Below are 17696 nucleotides of genomic sequence, written 5' to 3'. Positions count from 1 at the left end.
CGAAAGGGTTGCCAGTTCGATACCCAGTCAGGGCACATGCCTGGGTTGCAGGGCAGGTTCCCAGTAGGGGGCATGCTAGAGGCAACCACACATTAATGTTTCTCTGCCTTTCTCCCTCCTTTCCCCTCTAAAAATAAAATAAAAATCTTAAAAAATAATTCCCACTATAATTATGGATTTAACTTCTACCGAACTATTGACCCAAGTATTGACTTGACTTGGCCCAAGTTTTGCTTTACACATTTTAAAGCTATGTTGTTAATATTCTGTGGGCTTAAAGTTGCTTTATTACTTTCTTGGTGAATTATCCTTTTATCATTCAGTAATAATATTTTTATTCCAAATAATATGTTTTAAACTTCGAAATCTACTGTTGGATATTAGTATAATTACAATCTCTTTTTGGTTAGCATTTGCCTGGTATATCTTGTCCCACCAAATTACTTGAAAACTTTCAGTATCCTCTGTTTAAGATTCTGTTATAAACCACATGTATCTTTTAAAATTTTTAAATAATTTAATTTTCTGGCTAATTTTTTACACTTATTGATTATTAAGATAGCTGGACTTATTTGCACCTTGTTTTGTCCTTTACATTTACTATAGTTGTTTTTTTTGTTTGTTTTTTTGGTGTTTTTTTTTTTTTTACTTCCTCTTCTCCCCAAGCACTCTTTTCCTTCGTTGTCTTGGAGCTATCAAATTTTCTTTGTTCCTCCATTGTTTTAAGTTATATATTCCACTTATATTACTTTACTGTTAATGCTTACACATGAACTCCTGACTTAAAATATATAATGCCTCTATCCTCCTTCTTAATGGGATTAAGGCCTTAGAATGCTTTAACTGTAGTCTCCTCCTATTCTCCTGCCATGTTTAATACGTTTCAGTATTTAATTACATTTTTTATTATTACTATTTTTTCCATTATCCCATTCTTCTCATTTTAAATTCTAAAGCTGGTAAATAGCATTATTTACTGTCCTGATCTCTGAATTGTCTGCTTTTTTATACCAAATAATCCACAGTTACAGTGAACACTGTCCTGGCCATTATTTTTCTTTCTAATCCATAGTCTCTTATTACCACTTTGTACTTAACACTTTTATGAATGAGCCATCCAACAGAGCTGATATTGAAGAAATGTACAAAGTTAGTATTTATCTGGGCCCAAGGAAATCTAGGAATTTATTTTTTAAGATACTTTCTAGAGTACATATTTGTATACTCTCACTGTATAAAATCAAACCTGCAAAAGGACCTTTTATAAACATAGCTCTTTCCTTCTTCGCTTGCAAATTCAAATATTTAGCAGCAAGTATATTTGGCAAATGACTGATGGGAAAAGTTCTCCTTCACAGGTACAGGAAAATGAATTGGTTGACATGCTAGCTGATATGAACAAACTATTGCCTCTAACAGCAGGACATTTGTGAGTTTGACATATTAACACTGAATGATTTCTAACAAGTGAAATCAACATAAGTTGATCTTGATTTAAAAAGCAAATCAGAAACAGAGCTCAGAGCTTGTACCAACTGATATTGAAAAATGCCTCATAAACATCTGCACATATCTACTGTAGATGGGGAGATACAGCATAAACTTTAGAAGCCATTTTTTATTCATTTTTTATTGTGGTAAAATATAGATAACAAAAAATTACTCATTCATTTTTACAGAGTTGTTAAGTGACATGCCTAAGATCACTCAGAAAAGATGATAAAGCCCTAAATCGGTTAGGGTTCTACAACTGTCAAGACTAGTTGTTGGGGCAGGATGGGTGTGGGATAGGGATGGATGGGAAGGAGTAGGATTCTACATGGGCAGGCTCATGGGATTTCCCAGCAGAACCAGACTTGGAGTATTCTGGTTAGTCAGCAGAGCCTGACAGTGCAGCCAGGAAGGGGAAAAGAGGGCACACATGAAGGCTTCTCACCAACTACCTCCAAAATAAATACAACTAAACGCTCAGACAACTATTTAATCATTAAAATGTTAGAGAGGAAAGTCCAACGCTGCAGATTTGCTTTAATGAGAAGATAGTTCTTTTGCTCCTCAGGGACTGCAGGCCTGGATCAATACTTGGGTCATTAGGATAGCTGAGAGCCTGCAGGAGGTATCTTATCAACAAGGACTTTTATTTGCTTGGAGCACTGCTTGATGAGAAAGGAAGAAACTAATGAGGTCTCTATGCTTAAGGATCTCATCACATCAATGGAAGACATAATTATATTCAAAGACCAGAACACAATTAGTAGCTGGATCAGGGCTTTTGGGAAAGGGAGCATCATGGGGCAGAATGGTTAAGGCAAGGACATGTGGCCTGGGTATGTGTGGCTTATATCAAAGTCATACCACCACCAATAGCACCCATAATTTACCAATTGCATACTATGGTGCTGGACAATATACTGGGCACTATTTTTTCCTGCATAATACTTCAGTGGAGACAGGTGTTTTTATTCCCATTTTATAGATGAGGGCATGGACTCAGAGAGGCCAAGCACATGTCCCTTATTCAAAGCAGAGCTAGTGATTTAAACTCAGGTGTGATACAAGAACCAAGCTTTATCAGTTTGCCTTATAGCCCCATCCATCACAATAATGAAGGGAACATCCTTTCAACATGGATTTTAAAACACTTTGTAGATTATAATATATTCCAAAGAGGAAAGGCAAAAGAATAACCTCCATTCACCTGCTTACTGCTTCAGTTCTCAACTTGAACATCATCTCTTCCAAGACTCCTCCCCTGCTCCCCAAACTGGGCTAACCTCCCTAAATAAGAGAGATAATCCTTACTGTACAATTTCAAAAGCCAATAAGCTCTGAAAATTTCAAGTGTTTTTGTGAATTTGCAGCAAGCTCATTTGGTAACAAAAGATGACCTGATGTGAAACGATTTTCAGTCTTTACTTTCCTACTCAGTGTGAATATTCATTCTGATGTGGAAATAATAATGTGTTTGATTAAAGGGTGCTGCCCAGACTCCACTGTAGTTATTGTAGAATATATATGTATATTATCTTTCTGAAAATCCCAACATTTCTCACTTGCAAACCACATCTGGACCCAGGGGTTTCAGAGAATGGATTCTGAACCTATATCTTATGGGTAAATCTCTCTGCCACAACCATTTATTTTTCTGTACAAGCCCAGCACCTGACAGAGTGCCTTGCATATAATAGGCACACAACAAATGTTTCCAGAATGAGGAAACAAGGCTGAAAAGTTGGCTAAGGGAAAATGGTTAGTGGCTTGGGAGTGACCATGGCTCCCAACTTGCAGGCCAGGCATCTAACCATGGAGTGTCACTGCCTTCTCTGACAGTAGGTTCTATAAATAGTTGCTGTTGATTGAGAGCAAGCCACATAGCTGCTCTCTTCACTAGGAATAAAAATAGTCCAGTTGTCTTATATGATGGGCCCACATATAACTTTAGCCCAGTACTACAAAATAGCAGGCAAACTCATACTTCAGATCATATGGGCAGCTTCACAGGTCCCCTGGAACTTGGGCGCAGAAGACCTGCATTTGGGTCTCACTCTAGTACATGCAATAACCTTTTGGCCTGCAGTTTTCTCATCTGTAAAATAGCAACCAGAGTAAGCCCTAAGGCCCTCCTCACAGGTGGGCCTCTAACAAGGTGATCCATGGAGGGACAGCAGCAGTCGCCCCGCATTCCAGGGTGAGATGCAAACCTCAGGAGCTTCTTCACTCCTGTGTACTGTCCTCGCAGTCCCGAGTTCATCGTCCTCATTCAGTGGGCTCTGTTCAACCTACACACACCTCCTTTCCCATCCAAAAGAAGCAGAGTCAATATAAAAAGCCGCATTTTGTACCCAGGGCACCCAGGGGGCTCTTTCCGTTTTTGATCCCAAACAGTGGACAAAAAAATTCTGTGAAGAGTAGCCCCATAGCCCTTTGGTCCCCTAACTCGTAGAAGACTGGGGGCAGGACTGGAGGGGGGGGCTGGTAATCACAGGCCAGCAGGACTGAATTTAAACAGGAAACCTCTTAAACTGCAAAGTCTCAGGATACGAGGGCACTGGATAGGAGAATGAGAATCACGATAGGGCAGCTAGGGATGGTCCCTCCTTACCTGGTAACACAGGATGGTTTGCTGAACCAGCCGTGCGTAACCGTCCAAGCGCACTCCGGAATTGCTTCTGCTCCTCATCTCCGTGACGCTCCCGGGGCCGCGGTGCCCGATTTGGTGCGTGGAGGTGGGACGTGCGGGCTACGGCTGCAAAGCGTTCCTGGTTCCCAAACACTCACAATCTCGGTCAGTTCTCCGGCTGGAGCACGTCGGTCGTAGGTAGGGGCTTACAAAAACGATAGCATCAAAGTAAGATTGGAAAACAAACCACCCAAGAGTTCCGTACAACTGCCAGGCGCGGGGGCGGGGACAGGGACAGGGTTGGCGCTCTGGCGGCCCCGCGGCAGAAGCGGCGAACTGGGTTCCAGGCGTGGGGCGACGGTTACCCGCGCGGAGTCTTTTTTTGTCTTCCGGCGACCGCGAGGAGGCCCCAGGGAGGCCCCTCCAACCTTATTCTACCCGAATACCGCGGCCCACCGCAGTCCTGCCCCGGTCCCGCCCCCGCCACGGAACGGAACCCTCCGAGCTGCGGCCTGAGGGGGAAGGAAAAAAGGGTGGTCCGCTGGAGCAGCGGAGAACCCGGCTCCGGGCGGGAACCAGTTTGTCTCCCTGAGATCCTTACCTCCCCACCGGCCGCCGACTCCAGCGCAGGCTGCAGAAACAAACCTTTCCCCTACAGCCGCCTAGACGCCCCGGCCCCGCCCGTGGACCCGCCTCCGGTCCCGCCCCCGGCGCGGAGCGGAACTGCTGAGCCTGGCGTGAGAAGCAAGGTAGGCGAATGCTCCGCTAGGGGCCCAGAACTCCCCAAACTCCTTCCGTCGCTAGCGACCCCGCCTTTCCGAGGTGAGCTCACAGTGTAGCCGGTGGTCCCGCCCTCCAGTCCTGCTCCCAGGTCTGTCCCCTCCGCCCCTCCGGCAGAACGGAACCCTCCGAGAGGGTGGGGGTAAAGGACGGGCTTCCGGCGGGGCACGAGGCAGCCTGGAGGAGGCTCCCGGGATAAGCCGCTAACCTCACCGGCGGCGGGAGAAATAGACCCGCCTACTGCGGTCTCCCCGGCACCCCTCTGCGGGCCGGAACGTAGCCCTGCCCCTGGGTGAGTCTCCGCAGCTGAGCGGAAGTCGGGTAGCGGGATCCAGTAGGGAAGAGAAAAGGGGGCAACCGTAACAGGGTCCCCAGGGCTCCCAGTTCAAGTGCTAGTCACTTGGACGCCAGGCCTGCAGTTCATCTCTAATAGGCCTACAACTTGAAACTTATTAGTTTCTTTTTTTTTTAATTTTAATTTTTTATTGTTATTCAATTACAGTTGTGTGCCTTTTCTCCCCATCCATCCACCCCACCCCAGCCAAACCCCCCTCCCTCCCCCACCTCCACCTTCCCCCTTGATTTTGTGCATGTGTCCTTTATAGTAGTTCCTGTAATCCCCTGTCCCCACTGTCCTCTCCCCACTCCTCCCTGGCTATTGTTAGATTGTTCTTAACTTCAATGTCTCTGGTTATATTTTGTTTCCTTTTTTTTTTCTATTTATTATGTTCCAGTTAAAGGTGAGATCATATCATATAATACTGGGCAGAAGATTGTGAAGTGTAGGTAACTATGGGCCACAAGAAAGGGAAACTTATTAGTTTCTTGTGGCCCATAGTTACCTACACTTCACAATCTTCTGTCCAGTATTCACTTTTCCACCAAAATCTGGCCCCATATGAATTCCACTGGACACCTCCACTAATGTATTCTGATGCTGCGTCAGACTCTAACCATAGAAGCAAGGAGCTGAGGCAGAGGTAAACTGAATAGTCATTAAACTGCTCTTATGAAGACAAAATGACAACACACAAATCCATTTGGTAAATTGCTGATTTAGTAAATTAACTGTTTTTCAAAATGGCCCTCAACAAACTATCCTGCCTCCTAGGTGACTTTATTAGACACTACCAAGTATCCCAAATGAAGCCATTTCACCATGTTTGCCGAGAGCAATCATCATGCTGCTCATTAGTTACTTTGTGGATTAATGATTTAATCCACAAAGCAGTGTGTTTTGGGAAAAACTTCTCAAATGTTCTGAGGAAATATTTCAAATACTAGACACTCCTGTGACACTCCTTGCCTCCTCGTATTGGCACCACATCTGTCTCCTTCAATAGAGCCTCAGATTGTGGGACCAATTTTAAACCCAAAGAAGGATGCTTCTCAGGATCATTCTGTCCCTACCCCTTACTTGTCTAAAGTTAAAAAAAAAAAAAAAGACAAGATAATTTGGCTTAAGGACCACAGCCCAGATACAAAACACAACAGGGAAAATAAGGGGTGGAGGGCCTGAGGGACACCAGACATTATGCATCCTGTTGTGTACCCTTGGGTTACATAATCTGCTTCAGGAGACTTGGTTTTGGAGATTTTACCCCCCAAATCTAGAGTGTCTTTACCACCTTCCTCAATACTCAATGTTTTTGAAGTAGCTGAGCATTGTTAATGGAGATATTGCCCAGAGACCTCTTGCGAGTTGAGGCCAGCTTTCCCCTTTTGTGGCTCCCATATGCTAATCAACTCCCCAGAAACCCCAATCCTGTCCTTGAAATCCTACTGTTTGATGCTGAGGAAGCAGACACTTGAGGGGGATTCAAATCTGGGGCTCATGTGGGCCAATGGCTACATGTGTTAAAGAGATAATCTTGAAAGAATAAGAGGGAAATTAAAGAGAGAAATCAGAAACTGATCTCATGAGGCAGAACAAGCCTTACTCTAACTTCACAGTAACTGTGCCTGCTGTTTGCTAAAGGACGTTACTATTACAGTCATCCATCATCATAATCAGGTCTGTCCTACAACTTCAATGTCACACCTCCAGGGGAAGGATCGCAAACGTTTTCTCTTTGTGAAAGTTCTCAAACTTAAAGGATTTAACTGCAAATTTATTTTGTTGATTTTAATATTTTTGTTGATTTTAACATATAAATACAAGACAATTAAATATATCAGAGAAGAAATATTGCAAAGGCAAATCAGCACTCACAGAAGTGTATTACATTATTACTATGGTTAGCCTGGGATACAGCATTCACTTGAAATATATGCAAGGGAACCTTAGTGAAAGACCTAACTAAAGGGTTTGGAAATGTTCCTAATAAGGACACACTTGAGGCACTGCTCAAGCAGCTATAGGTCGGAAGCAAGATAGACCCTCTATAACTTGGAGCAATCAGGGTTTGATACATATAGAAATAATAGTATCGCAGGATAGTTCCCCATTCCCTATAGTTGTTCCCCTTGTCACTATACATTCTTAAGAGTAGAGCTCTTTTTAAAAATAACTATAGTTCTTCTGGCTGGGCCAGAGTGTACCAGTTATTACAACCAACAAAGTACCATTGTAAAGAACAGTAATACGGTTTTTTTTCTTTATATACATCACCTTTAAAAAGTAATCCCTATGCTACTCCCCTTTTATGAAAGGCTCTGGGGATTTGTGAAGTGGCAGTGTATGTATCTTCTCCACATTCACAATTTTCCTGACATGGTATAGATTACACTTCCATCCCTCTTTCTGGCCACAGTATTGAGCTAAACATCTTGGTGCAGATTCCATAATTTAATGATGAGGGGTAAGGTCAGGAGATGGATATTGAATGCCATGTATAGAAGTGTATACAGTCCACACCCTGTACAAGGGTACACCCTAGAGCACAGGTGGCAAACACAAGGCTCATGGGCCAAATCCAGCCCTCCACCTTGTTTTATCTGCCCATCACCTCGTTTCTACCTGGCGGCAGCACCGAGCTCCTTGCCCCTAGTTAAGGAGTAGTTACATTTATGCAGTCTTAAAATTACATTTGGCCCTTTGAAGGCAACCGCAAGGCTGATGTGGCCCCCAGTGAAAATGAGTTTGACATCCCTGCTTTAGAGGGTGAGTGGGGCTAAAATATGGCCTCCACTCAGTTTGCCAAACCATGAGCCCATGGGGCTGTGTCTGTCTAGTGGTGGCACCTTTTTACTATTTCGCTCAAAGGCACTGTATGAGCTAATTGTGGAACTGTCTGCTTACATTTTTCCAGTCTGCCTGGCAGCGTTATTTCTTCATTTGAATGAAGTTTCTGTATTTCACATCCCATATAATCTCCCAAAAGAGTTTTAGAACTTACTGAACCAGCAAGGATTTTTTTGAATTATAACATTAGACACAACAACACAACCACGATTCTACAAAGAAATAAATTTACACAGTAGAAAATAAATACAAAAAATGTAGAAGTGAGATTTTTGACATATTTGTCACTAGAATTTAGCTTATTTACAACAAAGTCATGCACAACTAAATTCACCAACAGGTTGAAGTCAACACTTGCTTTTTATGATGTTATCAAAGATAACCTAACCTCTTCAAAATGTGGCTGGAAATGAACTACTTTTCTTTAAACGAATGTTATTTACTATGTTGTTTAAAACCAATCTTCTCTTAAAATGAAGGATAAGAAACCAAGTTGCAAGTGTCAAAATATCTTGGTTTCCTCTTTCAATAGTAACCACTGCCCTCAATTAGCTTATGGTCCTCCAGAGGTTGCTGAGTATAAAATTAGTTGATTTTTCATACATCTCACATTGCAGAAAAGGTAAAAATGGACATTTTCACTGTCAAGCATCATGCTTTGATTTCAGAAAAAGGAATCACATTTGCTCAATAAAGTGTAAGCTTCCTCGCTTTGAAGTCCTTCTGAGAGCGATACGACTTTTACCATTACAGGAATCTTCTTTCTCATTAAACATGTGCTGTTTTCCAGTGAAATCATGAAGGCACACATCTCCATTCTGAACACTGAAAGAAACACCATTCTTCTCTGTAGAAGCATTCCCTATATAACGAAAAACAACATTGATGTCATGAACTATCCACAGAAAGCATTTTAAAAATAACTTAAATACCACTTTATTCTTAAGTATACACACATAGACATGTTTTTAAAAAATGTTTATGATATATTGTCCTATTTTACTTACTTTCATTCCTTCCCTAAGGCCACTCAAAGGAAGCAAAACAAATTGGAGAATGTTTCCTCTATGGCAGTTTTTTTAAAACGAAATGGTTAAAATATGAAACAAAACAATAGATTTGATTTTAAAAGGCCCATTTCCTAACTCCGGTTGAATATATATTCACTTTATGTAATAGCATATATGTAATATAACCTAATGTAATATTCTGATGTACCCCAAAAGGTTAAGGTTAACAGAGATCCCCATATGTCCTTGTATAAGGTTCTTGGTTCCCTAAACTTCCTATAAAATAAAACTTTGTACCAGAGAAACCCAGAGTGACAACAGTCATGGCAAGGAAAAACTGTCTCCTGTATACTAAACTTGCCCCTCCTACTGGACCAGGATAAGACTGATTACCAAGAGGAAACCACCAATTCCAGTCTCAGAGTCCAGGCCAGGGGGCAGCTGAGCATTCTAGAGAAACTGTGATTTGGATTCCACCCCAAGCAGACCTTGAATTGTGTATGGGGGGAGGGGGGCATGCACAACAGCTGAGACCCTCTAGCTACTTGACATCATCCTTCTGACCATTATACCATTAGAAGACAATGTAGAAAGCTGACTAATAAGCCCATTTGTTAGTTTATACCATAGTTAGAATAATGACAACAGTGCTAAGAACTTTAAAAGTATTACATCATCTATTATTTTGCGGGATGGGTGCAATTATTTTCCCCATTTCACAGACAATGAAACTAAGGTTTCAGAAATTAAGTGCTTTGCTTAAGGTTAAATGGCTCAGAGGTGATGGAGTCAACACTTGAGGTTTCTTCCAAACTGTGAGCTTGTGGCCCATGTGCCAAGTAAGATGGCTATTGGTACACAAGCCTCTAAGGCAGCCCATAACTGAAATATGTACTATTCACACGAACTACGTGTTAGATATTGTTAACACAGTGCCGTCTCTGACACAACTCAAATAAGGCATGTGATCGTCTGAGGCAGCTGTCCTGATTTAGGCATTTTGCTTCGAGGACATTTTGGTGCAGGAACAATTTTACCTGGTATAATAAACAAAGAATTAAATTTCCACCTTTTTTGAAAGTGCCTATCCCATCACTTGTCTATTCTAGATCCTGGTGTGTGGACTGAGGAGTCAGGGATATCTATCTGATGTGCATTTTATATGGTATTAAAATAAACACTTGGCTATTTTGGTGGCCTAAAATGCAACCCCACCCTCACCATCTGGCAGCAAAAATAGCTATGTCAAATTAGTCATGTCAGAAAGCTGTGCAAACTGTGCTGCTTCTATCAAATCTGATTCCCTGAAGGACGGCAACATATTCCTAGGCTAGGCAAATGAGGCTTCATCTCAGCTCTTTCTAGAATATACATAAAGTTGGCTTTTAAGAGACTCAAACACTTCTATCCAAGCCATTAGGCTTTCCTGATAGGTTGTGAATCTTGATGGTTCACCTCACACCTCTGATTTCTCTACTTTGAACTTGCTTTCTCATACTAACTATGAGTTAACCTTGATTATCACTGCCTCTACACTGTTTACCTACAGTGAGTCATTCCTGATATAGCCCTTTGGCATAGAGGCCAGAACTCTCCCCTAGTATCTACAGTAAAGAGCTAAGGCCATGTGGCAGCCATTTCTCAGCTTATACAGCAATGGTTCTCAGTGATGGTGTAGGAGATTTTTACCCCCCAGAGGACATTTCCCAATGTCTGAACACATTTTTCGTTGTCATAACTGGGGGTGAGTGGGGGCATGCTACTGGTATCTGGTGGGTGGAGACCAGGGATGTTGCTAAACATTCCAAAATACACAGGATAGTGCCCTGCAGCAAGGATTTATGTAGCTCCACATGTCCATTGCACTGAGACTGAGAAACCTCAATTTAGAGGCTTGTTTAGGAAGTTGGAAAATTATTTGGTAGGTGTATGTAAAAATTATTTGGTAGGTTTATGTGTAAACCTCACAATTTTTTTTGAATTCATCATGAAAATAACTAATAACTGAAAACAACGAGTAAAGGCAAATTCTCCAGGAAGGGAGAAAGTATATCAGCAGAATTTAAGTTTCTATAAATATGCAAAAGATATATTAAGAAGCCAAAGAAGATTGAAATATATAAGCTTTTATGAGTAATGAACAGCCCAGTCTTATGAAAGAAAGGAAATGTAATGGAAGTTTTAGCTAGAAGTATTAGAATTAATGAGTAAGGCAGGTGCAGCAGCAATAATCTGTTCATATATTGGCGACATATACAGTATATGTCACAGCATTTGATATACTTATGGGGATTTGGGCACTGTCACAAGGCAGCCACACTGTGGAAAATAATGACCAAACATGGTAAGTGAAAAAGAGGAAGATGTTGAACATGTGTATGACTGTAGATGAGGTAAATATTGATATAATTTTATCAAGTATTTTAGGTACTAGCTGCATAGAAATAACAGAAGTCTTGGGTAATACTTAAATCAGGATTTGCAAGGTTAAAACTTTTAGGTCACCATCAATTCCCATCACAAAAAAGCTGAATCTTCAAAAAAAAAACAAAAACAAAACAAAACCCAGTTCTGGTATTTGCTCCAAAGTGAATACATTTGGATTAATAAACTTCCTCTTTTATAAAAGAAGCATGTTTTGACCCACTAGCCATATATATAATTGTTCATTTTCCATAGCAAAATGGCCATCAACAGATAATAATACTTTAATAAAATGAACACTAGGTTAAGAAACACTATATTGAAAGATACATACCGTTCCCGCTCATGAGTCCTGAGCAATCATTATTCACTAGCAGTGTGGTGGAATGGGTGGAGTTACTGTTTGACTGTAGGGAATTTGAAGAGCTGGACACTCCTTGGTTTACAGTCTGCTTCTTTAAACAATTAGTAGCAGTTTTGCTCCAGTCTATAGCAGAGTAAGCATTACAGAAAAACAGGGAGGAATGTTGAAGCTCAAAGGCAAGAGATGGATCACAATGTAACTTGTTCTAGCAACTGATCTCCCACTTTCAGATATTACAGAGAAGGCACACATTTCACAAGTTGGTATGATGAAGTGTCTGTTCATTTAAGACGTTTATCCTTTAAATGACTACTTGTAAAAGTAACGTATATTCTCTTAGAACTAAAGGCGAAGCTAATTTGATATAGCTCTATAAATATCCACTGAATTAAGTAGTACTTCGGAGGCAAGGAGTGTCTTAAGAACATATATTGACCATCTTATGATGACTCATGGTTCTTATATCCATGCAAATGACTAAACTACATATACTGCCATTTTATGAATATATATCTTGTGCAACCAGATCTTTGCAGTACTACAAATGTTGTATTCATGGGGGATATTCATGCAAAAGGAGTTTAGTTTTCAGACAGTACTTAATTTTTCTTCCCTTAAAAATGAGCTATTTGTTGTACAATCCAACAGAACATGAAAATATTATAACTTCCAAATAACCAAGTGTATGCTATAACCAAACAACCAAATAAATGTATGCTAAAGTTTATATACAAGGTTGAGTCAAGACTTAAAAAAGTATGAAGGTAAATATTAAAAATTACTTTGGGTAAATGGGAAACATTAACTCAAAAGGAAATACATTCCAAAATTTTCACTGTTGCTTCATTTAAAAAGAAGTCAAACATCATTTCTATTGCTCACTAAGTTCCTAGATATGATTAATTATTTTTTAATTCATTAGGTTTTTTGCCCCTAATGTTCACAATGTTTTCTGTTGAGCAGGTTCCATTTATTAATTCCCAGATCTGATAGCCCTTTGGTATCGGTTGCTTTGAATCTTAACGTATACAATCTTTTCCTCAAGATTTAGAAGGATAAAAAGTAAAGTAAATCTTTACCAGAATTTTCAGCCAGCCGTAACTTTCCACAACAAAGATACCGCCTCCATTGCTTTCTGACATTCTCTTTTGCTACACAGTAAAAGATGAATATGAAAAATCCTATGGGGGAAAAAGACCCATAACACAATGAATTCCAAACTAAGACCTGAATGTTATGAGCTTCCTTTGCACAAAAGATAAAATCTTTGGCAGCTATAGGCAAAATGAAATTTTGCAAAATTGAAAAAAACCCCAAAAGTCCTGGGTTAGTTTGCTATCTAAAGACACCCTGGGAGACTCTCTTTGTAAGATAAAGAAAATACTTATAAAAAGAATGATAATTCTGTATTTCTAAAGTTAAGCTCACTGTCTCTCCTCTGTCCTTTGCCTTCCCTAGTACAAGCTATCCAGCCAGGATGCCAGCTTGGACCTAGGCTCCTACCTCCCATCCCTCCATATTTATAATTGCCTTCCAAGTTCTGTCAAATGCATCTCCATTCATCTCACATCCCTTGCTCCTCCTTTCAGCCCTTGTCTGGTCCTTCCCCTCTTCCTCACAAGCCTGGGGCACTGCAGCGTTATCCTCCTGCCTTCCAGCCTCACTCTAACCTGCACAAGGAAATTCTCCACTGGCATCCTGGTTAAGAAGAAAACAACACTCCAGACTTGAATAGGTCCTCAGGCTCCACCCCCTATCTACCTCTGTCCTAGATTTGCAGTCACAGGGCTTACCACACAGCCCTATTACTGTGACTCCTCAATGCTTTCACCAATGTATATTTGCTGAATGAAGGGACAAATTTGGAGTTCTCCCTCTCCCCAACCCCCGATCTATCCACTTTAAAATCTTCACTTTAAAACATCAGGCGTGTCTTTTCAGGAGTTCATCCTAAAGACTGATATCTTTTTTTAAAAGATTTTATTTATTTATTTTTAGAAAGGGGAAGGAAGGGAGAGAGGGAAGAGAAACACCAATGTGTGCTTGCCTCTCGCACGTTCCCTACTGGGAACCCGCTCCACAACCCAGGCATGTGCCCTGACTGAGAATCCAACCGATGACCCTTTGGTTCACAGGCCAGCACTCAATCCACTGAGCCACACCCGTCAGGGCTAAAGACTGATATCTTGAGTGGTGCACACACACCTTTGTTCATTTGCCACCCTGGGTGGCTAACCGTTTGTTGCATTAGGAGAGAAACAGCATGTATGAGAGAGATGAAAATGGGGGTACCCAAGTCCCAAATCAGAGCCTAAACATCTCTCTCCTTTAATTGACACCAAAGCCCTGAAAATTAGGCCCCTTTTATAAACAAAACCACATTTCTTCTGTCCATTCATATTCTAATGAAGAGAAATGCTGGGGAAATGAAAAGAAAAAGGCAGATTCAGTTTCCACATTAAATACAGGAGGGTAGGCACCTTGCTTTTGTTTTTATGATAACTGTGATCTGAGCATATTTATTTTCTTTTAACGTATCTCTTACTTATAGCATGCCATTGTTGGTAAGTAAAACTTTTCTATTAATTCTATGTAGTGCAACACCTAGATACACCAATTCAGGAACTGGTACATTGTAGGTTAAAATTAACAATTGTATGTAACCAACAAGCATATTAACTGGCTTCCTCCAAATAAAATAAGAACCAACAGCTAAATTAGGCATTTGAATTCAGTCTCAGGTTCGGATTTCTTTGAAAACAAGCAAAATGATATACTGCCTGATAGAACCACAGGAGGATGCTATGGGAGCTAAGGCAACAGGAAAAGATTAAAACAAGCAGATGAGAATGCAATTAAAAAGCATCCCAACAGAGGATTTGGAATAAAAGGAAACCAAGGGACATGAATTATTGTTACTGTAATGTAAACCTATTAGGCTTTTTGGCTTTTAATGCCAAAGTACTATACTTCCATTAAAAATTAATCAGAGCTGACAAGTCTTTTATAACATTGGTCTAAAAGAGTTAGTAATTTGTTTTTCCAAAGAATACAGCTAAGAGGGTTTGAAATGACTACAGCTGGGCTTCATTACCAAATCAGAAGCTCTGAAGTAAGGGTGATACACAAATCCTGACCATTTCCTGCTGCATGTTCCAGAAGAGCAACTTCTCAGGATTAGCCACTGGGCCAGGCTGCTGCCACCTGGGTCTGTCTGTTGACTCCATATTTATCATTGTCTCCCAGTCAAAAACAGACCAAGGAGGCTGGAGTGGTGAGACCTCACAGAAACAGTTATGGCATGTGTACTTTTCTGTATGGAAGTTCTATTTCAATAAAAAAATTTTTTTTTAAGTGAGGAACCAAGCAAAGGAAGAGTAATTGACTCCCAGAAAGAGTTCCTGGCAGGTTCCCCTCAGTATGTTCTTTGAGATGATGGAAAAGGAGGAAAAAACTACCACTTCTTTTTTTTTTTAATCCTCGCCCAGGGACATTTTTTCATTGGCTTTTAGAGAAAGAGGAAGGGAGAGAAACATTGATGCTAGAGAGAAGCATCAATCAGTTGCACCCCTCACACCTGGACCAAAGATCGTACATGACCAGACCAGGGATCATTTGTGCCCAGACCAGGGACTGAACCCGCAACCCAGACACAAATCCCTACTGGGAATCAAAGCCATGTCGTCCCTTGGTTACAGGACGGCACTCCAACTAACTGAGCTACACTGGCCAGGGCAAAAGTACCACTTCTTGAATTTAGTCAATGCCTTTCTTCTCAAGATCTCAAAGCACCCTTTCTCAAAGATAAATCTGTTTTTCAATGAATATATTTTAAGCTAAATAAACCACTTTCAACATACTCTTTCAGTAGTGATATTTTTAAGTTCAACTGGGATCATTCAGTGCAGATTTAGTGCTATAGAGCTTACCTTGTAAAGTGTTAAAGATGGCAAAGAGATACATGAAGGTGACATTAACTGGTCCCCAGGCAAAGAAGGCAAAGCCCCAAGTAATTCCCAGTAAAAATGTAAGGCCAGAAACACTCCTGAGGTCTTGAATACTGGTTTTTCGCTGGGCTCCCAGTTGCTTCTTCTTTTTAATTCGACAGAGCTGGACCAGGACCACAATGAACATGCTGACATTCAGCAAAAATATCACACAGAAATATCCCACAACTGTAATATAGAACACAGCATTGCTGTTGATCCAGCAACTGTAATTTGGGGGGAAAACAGGAAAATGTATTACAATTCTGAAATACGGTTCAAAATGATGCAATGACCATTTCCTACAAGTAAAAAAGAGAAAAAAAAACTGATAAAACCACTGTCCTCCATTTATGCCTATAGGGAAAAAAACCTAGGACAGTTTATTGTAGGACACTTGGTTACTGTAAATATTTAAAAATTATTCTTTGAAAACATTAAGGATTTTACTCCCTTTAAATCCTAGTAACTTTATTCCATGAGTCTTTACTAACATAGTGTAACTGATAACTAGTATTTACCTTTTATGAGACACTTATAAAACTATTTTGAAAATACTTCTAATTTTTTTAAATACTTAAGTAGTAGTAGCATGGTATTTCCACTACGTTCTCTGTGTGTGTGTGTGCGTGCACATACATGTATATATGTGTGTATACACATATATGTATATATGTATATACACATATGTGTGTATATATACATATGGTCTAGCACAAATAACGCCACTTTTTTATTATAAAATCTTTTATTACAAAATCATAAGCATTTAATTCTGTAACATAACAATATCACACTCAAGCATACCATGACATTGTACGTAAAAGGTTCAGATTAAAACTATAAATTATTACACCCATATTATTACTGTACCGACCACACTCAAGCAGGTATTACTTCTGCCAGATTATATCTATTTATCTATATAATGTGTGAAAGTTGCTGTAAATGTTACTGGATTTTATTATGATGAGAGTCACAATCAATATGCTGATTAGATCCCCCACTTTCTTGGAGAATTCTGTTTTGCAGTTCACTTTTAACATTCCCTCAGGGTTTAGTACTCACAAGTCATCAGGCGAGCCATTAGGGAATTTCCCATATGATCCAAGCCCATAGTTATCTGGGGATATAGTCAGGACAATGGTTATAATCACGGCTGGTACTCCTGGAAGATGGGAAAACACCAGTCACACATAGTTCTAATAACCAAAGGTAGTGAGAAGAAAGAATAGAGATCATGGTCTATTTTCTTCTGGCAGAAGGGCCTGGTGAATTGTTCACCAAACCCATTTTCTCTTCTTCTTTGATACATGGCTGGATATCTCCCAGCCTCCCTTGCAGCTAGGTGGATGTGGCAACATGACTAGGTCTTGGCCAATGGGATATGGATGAAAGTAATCTGCTCCACCTCTAGGCCTGTCCCATAAAAACCTCCTATGAGATCCTCCACTCTCTTTCTCCCAAATTCAGGACAACCTTGGAAGTCCTGTGTTGAGACAGAGCAGAGTCTCCTGAGGTTTAGATTCTGAATGACTGCAAGACCAAAGACTCCTCTGTTCCTGCTAATTGCATTGTTCATGAATAAGAAGTTATCTTCTCCTGAGATTTCAGGGTTTGTCCACTACAGCAGTTGGTGTTACTCTTATCTTATACATGCTTGGAATATAATTTTAAGTGTCACGTGGGAGGCAAACTGAAAGACTCCAAAATGTAAACAAAATGTGAGTCATAGTTGACTTACTAGGATTATCAGCAACTCTGGGCAGATCTTTCATTATGAACTCAAATGTCCTTGACTGATTATCTGGAACCCATTGAAGGATTG

The 17696-nt window shown here is 40.4% G+C and overlaps 2 protein-coding genes and 1 long non-coding RNA gene across 20 annotated transcripts in view; 1 reads left to right on the top strand and 2 right to left on the bottom strand.

Annotated features, from left to right (window-relative positions):
- The window catches only part of PHKA2 (phosphorylase kinase regulatory subunit alpha 2), a 64120-nt gene extending 59263 nt beyond the window's left edge, over positions 1-4857 (bottom strand). For all 6 annotated transcript variants that reach the window (XM_024569791.3, XM_024569792.3, XM_024569793.3 and 3 more), the window contains exons 1-2: positions 4722-4857; positions 4103-4325 (exon numbers count right to left, since the gene is read on the bottom strand). In XM_024569791.3, coding sequence (XP_024425559.2) covers positions 4103-4180 — 78 coding nt within the window. In that variant the 5' untranslated portion in view covers positions 4181-4325; positions 4722-4857. The remainder of the gene's footprint in view (positions 1-4102; positions 4326-4721) is intronic.
- Positions 4752-17696, top strand: part of LOC112313235 (uncharacterized) — an 85552-nt gene continuing 72607 nt past the window's right edge. Inside the window, exon 1 of one of the 3 annotated variants that reach the window (XR_008426027.2) lies at positions 4752-4869. This is a non-coding gene — a long non-coding RNA (uncharacterized lncRNA). The other 2 variants (XR_008426025.2, XR_008426026.2) reach the window with 2 other exon arrangements.
- The window catches only part of ADGRG2 (adhesion G protein-coupled receptor G2), a 113885-nt gene continuing 103187 nt past the window's right edge, over positions 6999-17696 (bottom strand). For all 11 annotated transcript variants that reach the window (XM_053917646.2, XM_053917651.2, XM_053917648.2 and 8 more), the window contains 5 exons: positions 16937-17036; positions 15812-16095; positions 12962-13063; positions 11853-12005; positions 6999-8946 (listed from right to left, as the gene is read on the bottom strand). In XM_053917646.2, the coding sequence (XP_053773621.1) occupies positions 8762-8946; positions 11853-12005; positions 12962-13063; positions 15812-16095; positions 16937-17036 (824 nt within the window). In that variant the 3' untranslated portion in view covers positions 6999-8761. The remainder of the gene's footprint in view (positions 8947-11852; positions 12006-12961; positions 13064-15811; positions 16096-16936; positions 17037-17696) is intronic.

This window comes from Desmodus rotundus, chromosome X, assembly GCF_022682495.2.
Source record: "Desmodus rotundus isolate HL8 chromosome X, HLdesRot8A.1, whole genome shotgun sequence".
Lineage (NCBI taxonomy): Eukaryota > Metazoa > Chordata > Mammalia > Chiroptera > Phyllostomidae > Desmodus > Desmodus rotundus.
This window is presented reverse-complemented; position numbering and strand designations above follow the sequence as displayed.